Genomic DNA, 10810 nt, shown 5'->3' with positions numbered 1-10810 from the left:
CTACTAATCAAACACATAAATTAACCTGAATTGATCTTTGAATGCCCAACCTTCACTCAATTCTTCATGATTTTATACATGTAGCTCATCTTTGAAGTGACCAAAGACCAAATAAGCTTAGTAAAATACTTTACATAAGAATACTTGCTAATAAATTATTTTTCTATAAAAATGCTTGACAAAGTATTAGATGACAACATATAATATTTGTTATCATTGAATCAATAATGAGTTATGAATAATTCACAAGAACTCACAAGGTCGAGATCATTGCACATCAATTAGTGCTCTCATTAGAAGAATGTCTCAGTTGATTGCATATCATAGCCCAAATTTGTACATTTATCGTATTTTACATTGGATGTCTATCAATAACTAATGTCTGATTTTCATTATGATATTAATATTGGATGCCCATCTCATTTGTTGCCCAATATCCCTTTCTATAAAGAAAGCAATCATGTTAATTTCTTAACATTGCCAAGATTTACACATTCCTTACTGGTTATTGTTTATAGCACCAAAGACCTTACATTTGACGTCTATTATTCATGGAGCTATAACCATACTCTTTGATACCGTCGTACTATAGGAGAATGGACAAGTTGCTAGTTGGCCATCGCCCAACTTCCAATGTTCCCCATCAACCATCTCTCTCGTTATCTATAATTGATTGATTTCTTGCATCCTCCAATATGGAAATTTCATGCTCTTGCTTTTAGTCATTCAATCTCCATTCTAGCAAATCAGTTATCATTTCTAGATGATATCTCTAACACCTTAAAATTCTTTTTAGTACTACCAATAAAAAGGTTTTTAATAATTTATGTCTATTATATTATATTATATTAATCCCTTCCTTAGCTATGGAAAAAGATGTCCTTTATAAACTTTCGCTTGTATACGCTAGCAAAATTATTTCAATTTAGCTAGGCTCTAAGACTTTTCACTTCCTAAAATTTTCAAGTAAAAAATCTCAAGTCTAGAGCCTCAATCATGTCCAATATATATCTTTGTGGTTTAAGCAATCTTTCACCCATTCACATAATTTGAATCTTCATATTGTTCCTTAACTTTTGTATGAATCACAATATATTATTTTGAGAATTGTAAAGATCATCATTTTTTTTATAGTTATCACACTTTAATATACCTAGCTGCAAAAAAAACTTAAAATAAAAAAAAATAATGGCCAAATATAGAGTTGATATAATTAAAACAATCAAAATAGTGGAAAAACAACTCCAAACAAGCTTTTAGTAGTTTACATCTTCAATACAGATACATGTTCTTTAGAGATAATATAAAGGACTCAGTAGAAGTTTACCAGATTTGAGCTAACATAGTTTAACAAACATAAACTACTTAAGCTTCCAGCATAAAGCTTGCCAAAGCTTCTCCAATCTCCTCCCTGGGAGCATTATTAACAACACGGCAATTCCTCCTGATCTCAACAGGTTGATCGATTTGTAAATCTCCCAACTTCACCATCCCTTCAACAAAGTCAGCAAAGAAAGCATTCTGATCAATACTGTATCTTTTCACCACAGCCATTGTCCTTGCATCACCAGAAAATAATGTTTGATCTGAATTCAGGAAACCTCTTTGCATTCTCAAGTCTTTGAAATACTGGTTATCGAACTTAGTTTGAGTGGCATCTAGTCTGCCAGTGATGTTGCCATCTCCACTTTCTGGGCAAAGGCGGTTGAGCTTGAACCGGAATCTGGGATCCATGTGTGGGTCAGGTCGGCCTGTGCCAAATTGATTGTAAAGCCTGAATACAATAGAGAAGCATCTTCCCATGCCGATGGAGTGAGAACCAGAGAGGGCGACGAGGTCGGTGATCGATAGATTGAATTTGTGGAAGAGATTGATGAGGAAGGTAGCATTAGATCTAGGACTTGGCATTATGTTGTCTGATGCTTCTTGGCTAGCGCTTAGACTGTCTTTCCTGCCGAGTTTCACTTCCCAGTTGGGTCCTCCACTCTGTTGAAAAGAGAAGGAGACTTAATTCTTAGATCTTGTTTGAAATATGTTGATGTTATAGGTTGTATTGAAGTTCTAATTTTTAATTTTATAGATGGAAATGAACCAAACCAATCAATGTTGAAATGAATTGAAAATGATTAGTTCAGAATAAATATTAGGTCTCAATTACTGGATTTACTTTTAAAACGAGTGCAAAATAAAATTTATTTGAATATCCATACTTTGAACTCATCTCAAAATAAATCTAATTATTCTTAAATTTGTTAATGGTGTAAATGTGTTGAATTACTCGATAGAACCCCAACTTGAGCTTAAGTTTGACTAATTAATCAAGTTTGAGTTCGAACTCCAACTTAATTCTATTAGTTTGGATTGATTCATGAGTTGGCTCACTTATTATAAAATAGAGAAGACAATTACACTTTAAACATTTGGTAGTAAAATGATAACTAAATTAAAGAATTAAAAGAGAAATAATAAGAAGTATACCAGTAGAGAAAAGGAAGAGAGATAGACTTGTGAGAACTTTGTATTTAAACTTTCGAAGCATAATATTCATAATTGTATCATAATTGTATTTTATATTAATATTTTTTTATGAGCCAGCCTATATGTTAATGTGTTGGAATTGGAGCTAGCTTAAGCTTAACTCATTTTCTCATCAAACTGTACTCATGAACAATTTATCTAAGTTGTGCTTAGGCTGATTCACATCTCAATCAGACCTCTAGATCTATCATAACCCAAAATTTTTCCCTAGGGGCTATTTAATTGGCTAAAAAAGGAATGTAGTGTAAAAATAATATAATGTAAAAAAAGAATACTTTGGAGTTATTTGGATGAGTCAAAAGAAAATTCAGGAAAATAATTTTTTTATTTGGTTTGAAGTAAAATGAATGTAGCTTAAAGTTTAAAGATAATGGCGATCGATGGGTGGTTTAGCTGGTTACAGTGATGGGAAGGTGGCGGCTTGCAGTGGGTGGCGACCGATTATGGCGGTGGTTACCAGCTAGTGGTGGCGGCGGTGATAGTGGTGTTCGGTGGCTGGTGATAGTAGCTGGCGGATGGTGGTGGTAGCTGGCGCCCGGAGGCGGGTAGAGGCGGCCGACGGTGGAGCCTTGTGACTATTAGCGGCATTCAAGAAATTACTTGTCGTGTAAACCATTCTCGCTAAAAACAAAGCGAGTTTGGTTTACTTAAAAAATGAACTAAAATGATTTATATTATATTTAGTTTATATTTCTTTTTTATCCAACCCAAGACCAAAATTTTCAAAACCCCAACATTTGGAATACTTTACAATCTTATGCATTCCAATCAAATAACCCTACTAATTAGTTATTTATAGCTATCGAATAGATAATATGTATATTACTATGGGATAGAAAATTCACTATGGCAGAAGGGAAGTGTTAGCATCTATGCTTTGTATGCGATCTAACACACACACAAAGACAGATGAAGAGTTAAAAAAGATACCGAAATTATTACGTGGAAAATCTAAAAAGAAAAAAAAATCATATTTCCTAACCCAATTAAAATGATTCAATAAGTATGTAACAATGTTTATAATGATACTCTTCAACACAATTTGGGAATTTTCTAATACAATGTAGTAGACAAAAAGTATAGAGAATGACTTCCATGATGAAAATAGGAAGAGCCTTGAGGCATTAGATCTATCCTCAAGAGGTCGTTCATGGTCTAATTTGTTAGTCTCCTTTGAGGAGATAAGGCTAGAAACTAAGAATTCATGTCTAAATATTAGTCTTCATGTAGAGAGTGGAGCTTGAGTCAATGGCATGCATTAACTTTATAAGTTCGAACATGCATTGGCATTGGTGTAATTGGTGTCAAAGGCATGCATCGATCTTATAGGTAATGGCATGCAACAATGTTGGTGATTACAACAAATAATGATGTTAGTGGGCATTAGTGTTGTTGAAAATGGCATTTGTCGACATTGGTAGCGATGATTGTAATAAAGCAAGTTAGTATCATGTTGGCATTAGCCTTTTAGGCAATGCGTGTGTTGATGTTGGTGCCAATGATGGATGATAAAGTCGATGGGCATTAGTTTTAGTATCAATGATGTATATCAACTTTATATGTGATGACATACATTTATTTTAATGGCAATGATGGGCGCTAATATTGGTGTCATAGTGTGCATCAACATTATAAGTGATGGCATGCATTGAAGTTGGTGGAAATGATGAGTGATGAAGTTGGTGGGTGTTAGTGTTGGTATTCACATCATGCATTAGCTTTATAGGTGATGGTGTGCAAGCGTTGGTGGTAATGGAAGGCGAAAAAGTCAGCGAAGATTTTATTGTGGTGATCAGGTGTAACAACTAGATGATGATGATTATGCAATAGTGATTCGATGGTGGTGATTGGGAGGTATGGGCCTAACATCGGTAGTCGATTTGTGACTGTTTGACGGCAATGCTTGGATGATAGGTCGATGATTATAATCAAGTGGTGATGGCCTAAAGGTAGTGGTTGAGTGGTGAAGGTTCGATGACAATGATTGGGTGACAATGTATCAATGATAGTGGTCAGACAACGATCTAACTACGATGGTAAAGCAACAACGACTCGATGGCAATGGTCCCAATATTGATTGGGTTACAATCAATGATGGTGGTTGGGTGGCGGTGGTTCGAACTCGGTGATCATATGGTAATGACTAGATAATGATAGTTAGGAGGGTTATTCTAATGGTGATGGAGAGCATAAGCAATAGTATGTAAACTATGTATGCATCATAAGGTCTGTTACCGTTTTATTACTCCTTTCTAAAGTAAGTTTTTAGTATAATTTCTTTTAATTAAAAAAAAAATAGATTTTAATAAAATGCTGCATTAGAAAATAATAAGAAAGTTATTCCAAATGAAGCTTAAGATTTTATTTGAGAAAGATTTTTTATTGCTTTTTAAATTAGTTTTCTATTATAAAAATGATTATTTCTAAAAATATTTGTAACAAAAAATTACTTTATAAATCAGTAAAGAAGTTGTCCCAAATAAAACTTAAAACGAACGGCTTCTGTGTTTATAAAGTTGGCTGAAAGATGTTGTACATAAAACAACTTTAGTATAATTCTAATAAGCAGCTTTTAATCACATAAATTTTTTAAAAAAATAGTAAAAAATAATAAAAAAATCAAATAAAATTATAACTATTATCTGAAAAAAAAATCCCAATCATACATTCATACCCATAATCTGTTATGGCATCCGGTAGCTTCTCCCTTTGCTTAGCTTAAAATGAAATGCTGTCTCAATCATTTATGTCTTCAGTACCAACGAAATTAGTATTCACAAGTAAGATATGATGTGATTAGACTTTTTATTCCACTTAGAAATAACAGTAAATTTCCCCAAAAAAAACAGTAAATTGCCGCAGAAAATTATTCTACAACGGAGTTTAAAAGCACTTATTTTTCAGCTTAATTAGGAATTTTGGCTACTAATTAAAAGATCTTACATATGAGTTATGTATGTAATATATGTGTGAATTTATTTTAACTGATCTAAATATAAATAAAATATAAAAAAATTTCACCCAAACAGAAAATTTTAAGCTTCTTTTACAGGAGAAAAGAAAAGTCCAAAAATTGAAAGAAATTAGGATCAGGAAAATATTTTAATTATTATAATTTCAAAACTATTAAATTTATTTTGAGTCAATATAATAAAAAATATTTATTAAAACTTATATTAAATTCATTTTTAAATAAATTTAAAAATTTTAAATTTTATACAATAGAAAAATTTAAATAAAAATATATTGAGCCTAAGTTTTCCCTGAAGCTCTGCTCTGAGAGCTTAATCTTCCGGACCTATAATCTAAAGAACAATTAATATAGAAGATAATTATCAATCTGAGCAGCATATTCGCCAAGAAATTTTATTTTTTAAATTGATTTATTGACGAATGAGAGGATAATCGATTTCACTCACCAGCACCACAGCATCCCTTGCCGCCATGATAATAATATCCGCACAAGAAACAACCCCTGGACAGGCCTTCTCCAACGCCTCCTTCACCTCATCGATCACCTCGAACGATCTCAACGAATTGATATTCGATAGCGCGAGCTTCTCCCCGATCATTGTCGGCGTATCATCAAGCAATAGAGATCCATCGCATCCCTATTTTCATTCCGTAAATCAGCAGAAAAATCAGTCAGAAGAAGATCGACGAAGAAGAAGAGAAATTAACCACCGAAACAGAGAAACATACATTGACAAAGCAGTCATGGAACTGAAGCCTCATCACCGAAGCCCCGCTTCGGGCTTCTTTGGTCATTGCGCGTCGCATCGTCTCACGAACGATTTGCTCCGCCTCCGGGCAGACGCCGGCATAGAAGCCTCGTCTGAGCGGCGTTATCTCGCCGGTGGTGAGGGTTCCCCGCCGGAGAAGGAAGAGGAAGAGGTAGAGGATGAGAGAAGTTGCTGTGAAGGAAGCATGCCTCATGGTTCTTCTTCTGTCTGAGAGCACTGAAGCCCCAATGCCTTGCTGAGTAATTATATTTCGGTGGGTAGAAGCTACGCTCTGATTTTTATTCACCTTTTCAAATTCCTTTTTGTCTTTTATTTCTGCCCACATACGATTAAAGGAAATAATAAAATCAACAAAAACATAAGTTGGGGTGACTCGACCTGAAAATCTGAGACAAATTCTCCCTAAAAATTTTGAATTATGATCAATCCGTTTGTCAAATGGGACGGATTCGAGTTAAAAAAATCAACCATTTTTCATAGTCGGGCCATATTTGATTTAACCTGGAAACACAATAATGACTTGGACAGACCTGAAATTCCATCAAACGATTTGATTCCCGATCGCATTCGCGACTTGAGAGTCAACCTGGTTGCTGAATAGCGGAATCCGCCCCTCCTGCCATCCTGCGGTCACGCCTACCACTATCCTGCAGCCAAGCCATCCCATTAACAATGACGACATTCCTTCCTAGGCCTAGGCTAAACCCCTGGCCTCCAGCGGCTCACGGAAATCCTTCGTGGGCTAAATCCTTGGCTGTCCATCTTGCCGATGACATTCCCTCTTGAAGAAGATGTTCCTTCTTGTGTGTCCTGTCCAATTCGGTGGCTTCGACAAGAGCGACGAGATGAGTAGACAAAGACGCTCTTCCTTCCATTCACACTTCACTCGTAATCTGTTTCGTGTCAGGTTGGGTCAACTCGACGGGTTGGATCCGGTTTGAATTTTATGACATGTTTGTAAAATTGGGTCGGGTTTAGGTAGTGTCAAAAATACTTTGTCAGTTCCGAGTTCGATCAGAAACCGACCCGCAACCCAATTTTGACACCTCTAACATCAATCTTTTATTTCACTATTTATGATCGAGAATTTGAATCTTTTTTCTCCATTATATTTTATCAAAAGTCATATTTTTAATTAAAGTAAATAAAAAAACAATTTCTAATTGTTTCTAACCTAACTTTTTTGGTTTTCATTAAACTTTTCTTAACATAGGCCAAATTTAATACATCTACTCTCCTAATTGGGTCTTCAGAAGACCAACATTTTATGTGATCAAATCATCTAAGACGGCTCTCTAATTTTATTTGCCATTACAACTATTTCAACCTTTTCTCGTTTATTTGTTTCACACTGTCTATAAGAGTAAAACTACTCGTTTATTTGAGCATTTTCATCTCTGTAATAGTTAATTTAATTTTTTTTTATTTTAAAAGGAAATAATAAAATCATTATATATTGATAATTTTCCTTAAATTTTTTGAATATATATCAACATAAAATGTCATGAATTAAACCTCAAAAGTGCGCACTCCATTTATCGGAAAATAATGCGGTTCTTTGAAATGGCTCCCCTTAGTTGGTTTTTAGAAACTTTATTGAGCATTTTTACTCTACTATTTCTAAGGTTGAATGGCATGCCTCTATTTGGCATAAACATCATGGGCTTAAGTTTGCTAGTTTTACCTGGATGGCTGTGATTGGGAAGCTGAAAACTACTGATAACTTAAATTTAAGAGGAATTCAAGTCCCTCTGAACTGCTTTTTATGCTCTGGAAATTTAGAAAACCATTCCCATTTATATTTCGAATGTGATCTATCTTTTTACCTTCTAAAGACCTTTTTGCCGAATCTCAATGGGTTTTTGCTTAGGCCTAATTTACTCCAGTTGTTGGATTTTTTTGAGAATTCTGGAAACTACAGTAAATCATAGGACTTTTGTTTCCTTATTATTAGCTGCACAGAATATCATATCTGGAGGGAACGTAACAACCGCCATTTCTCTTCTTTGAGAAACAATGTGATTAAAATCATCTGCAATATTAAAGAGGCTGTTAGATACAAAGTTTCAAAATGCAAATACAAAAGTATTCTACTCCAGAAATTTACGGGAATTTAATTTTCCATTGCTATTCTACCTTGGCTGAAGTGATTCTCATTGCTGGAGGTGACTTTTGGAGGGGAGGTTTCTACTTTATCCTGAACTGTTTTTTGGTATACTTTTGGTTCCTCTTTTGCTTCAGACTTGGGAAGATGTTTTTGGAATTTTGGCCAATTTTTCTTGGCACAATCCAGTATTTTTGTGGAAATTCATCCTATCATTTCTCGGGTATACTACATCGACATCAGATGGCTTTGCGGTGGAAGAAGTACAAACAGACGATGATGAGCAGGGCAAGTCCTACCAAGCCATGGATGGCCTGTGCGGCAACCTGGCTCGTTCGTTTGTTCTGGTTCTTATATGCAGGCTGGAGGCGCTGTGATGGCCAGTTTCTATTTCTTTGCTTGGGATGCTTCGATTTATATTGGCAACCAGTGCCACCGTCTGGGCATTATGTGTTCTCCTCTATTTTTAGAGGATCGTGACTTTGCCCTTTTTTCTGAGTCTTTAGTTTGTCTGCTCCTTATTTGTCATCTGGTTTGTCTTTGTGTATATTTAGGTTTTATTTTGTTGTTAGTTCTTACCTTCTCAGATTATTTGTAATTTGAACTTGGTTTTTTAATACATGGGCTTCTTGCCCGGGTTAACCCAAAAAAAAAAATGTAGACCTCGTCATCTGGTAGTGGTACTTGTGGAGGATATGGCTGTTCCGGCGGAACAGCTTATGATAATGCTCATGCTGATAGCCTGGTTGCCAAATGCATGGGTAAAATTATTTGAGATTTTTTTTTTTTTTAAACATGTAGCTGACGGTCGTAGGATTCGCATTAGGAGTTGCACATCAAACATAGCTAAATGATCAATTATTACTTTCACGAATCTTAACAAAATCCTAAGGCTGTAACTAAGGTTAACGGAAAATTTCTTATACTCAAGTTGCATGGGCGTAATATCTCACATTGATGATAGAGGCGTGATCCCAAAGTAAGAAAATTATTGACAACTGACCAATTAGCAAAGCTTGTTTTGGCAATTTGCTAAATTGGATTGGTTCCCTCTGGAGAAGGCATCAGCCATTGTAGCCTTGGAAAAGATATGGGCCAAACTGAATGATAATGCGGTACACATTCACATTTATTGCTGATTCTTATGCACATATACACTGTAGGATTATGCATATTTTTTTTTTGGAACATGATATATTTAAAAATTTATTTAAAAAAATAGAAAAAAAAAATCGTCGGAAACGAAGCCTTAAGCTCAATTTTTATAGATTAAATTAACGGACGGAACCATTTTGAATAAATCACCGCTCTATGAGTGGGGATAAGAACGACAAAGCTATCTGATAGACTGCTAGTGGCTCCAAATGGTAGGAGCCCGTTAAGTCAAAAGTATCATTCGGCTATTTGGCAATGAGTCTGCTTATTCGTACAACTATTACAATGCTATGAATTGATTATACTACAATGCTAACAGAAATAATTATATTTATCTCAATTAATTACTAAATATATCAGAAAATGATATGATTATCAAAATAAATAAACTTAGTGCATCTGTTTAATGTTATGTGCCATTAATGGGTAATATTTACTCTTCTATTAAACTTTCTCGTCCATTTTTTTTAGAATGTAATATTATGGTTAGGAATTATATATTATTTTCATTAGTCGACCTAACTAGCATAGGATCCCATTGATTAGGCCATTTCATAGTGTATTTTTTCTATTCTATGCATGTGTAGTGCTGCAACGCGGTTACCCAAACAATTTTAGCGCGTAAATAACTTCGTTATGTTGTATTTTGATCAATCCCATAATGCTTTTAATTTAATTTTTAATCAGCTGCAACGAACAACTACATATGGATCTTATGAATGAATAGTGAGTACTATTTAGTAAATTAGCGGTGATACTAGTGTTAGGTCTTCTGATAATAATTGTCACATTGGCTATATTGAGTTTAATATAATACTGTAATGACCTTTTGTAGCGAAAGTGATGGATTTGATGGGATGTTGTAAGGAAGTGCAACTATTAAACCCTCCTTTGTCATGCGCATGATAATATAAAGATGATTCAATACTATATTATATCTTAATCAATTATGATGTGATCATAAATACAAGATTATATTCATTTAATTATCACTAGGTGACCAAATCAATATTGGATCTTTTCATTGGCCCCATTATGGTTATGCTCATCCTTTTCTATCGAATGTAATGAAGGACAGGATTGATGTATGGAGGTATAATTGTAGGACCCTCCTTTATTCAATGCATGAAAAAATAATTGGGATCCAGTAATTTGTTAATCTCTGAATTGATTGTGATGTGGTTATAATTATGAGATTATCATCATGAAATTGTCATCAGTTGACCTAATCAACATTGAATCACTTCGTAAGCACCATCATGGCCCTGCA

At 34.5% G+C, this 10810-nt stretch overlaps 1 protein-coding gene across 1 annotated transcript; it reads right to left on the bottom strand.

The window, feature by feature from the left end:
- Positions 1–1199: 1199 nt before the first annotated feature.
- LOC110110756 (peroxidase 17) lies at positions 1200–6542 on the bottom strand. The gene is made up of 3 exons (XM_020842378.2): positions 6241–6542; positions 5958–6149; positions 1200–1986 (listed from the first exon to the last, which is right to left on the bottom strand). Exons 1-3 carry the CDS (start codon positions 6472–6474, stop codon positions 1366–1368), a joined length of 1047 nt encoding a protein of 348 aa, XP_020698037.1. The 5' UTR covers positions 6475–6542; the 3' UTR covers positions 1200–1365.
- Positions 6543–10810: the final 4268 nt, after the last annotated feature.

Source organism: Dendrobium catenatum, unplaced genomic scaffold (assembly GCF_001605985.2).
Source record: "Dendrobium catenatum unplaced genomic scaffold, ASM160598v2 fragScaff_scaffold_432, whole genome shotgun sequence".
NCBI classification, from domain to species: domain Eukaryota; kingdom Viridiplantae; phylum Streptophyta; class Magnoliopsida; order Asparagales; family Orchidaceae; genus Dendrobium; species Dendrobium catenatum.
This window is presented reverse-complemented; position numbering and strand designations above follow the sequence as displayed.

Coding starts and splice junctions, on each gene's coding strand:
- LOC110110756 (XM_020842378.2), bottom strand. CDS start 6,474: ATGAGGCATGCTTCCTTCACAGCAACTTCTCTCATCCTCTACCTCTTC. Junction 6,150..6,240: donor TCCATGACTGCTTTGTCAAT/GTATGTTTCTCT, acceptor GAATGAAAATAG/GGATGCGATGGATCTCTATT. Junction 1,987..5,957: donor CAAGGGATGCTGTGGTGCTG/GTGAGTGAAATC, acceptor TCTTTTCAACAG/AGTGGAGGACCCAACTGGGA.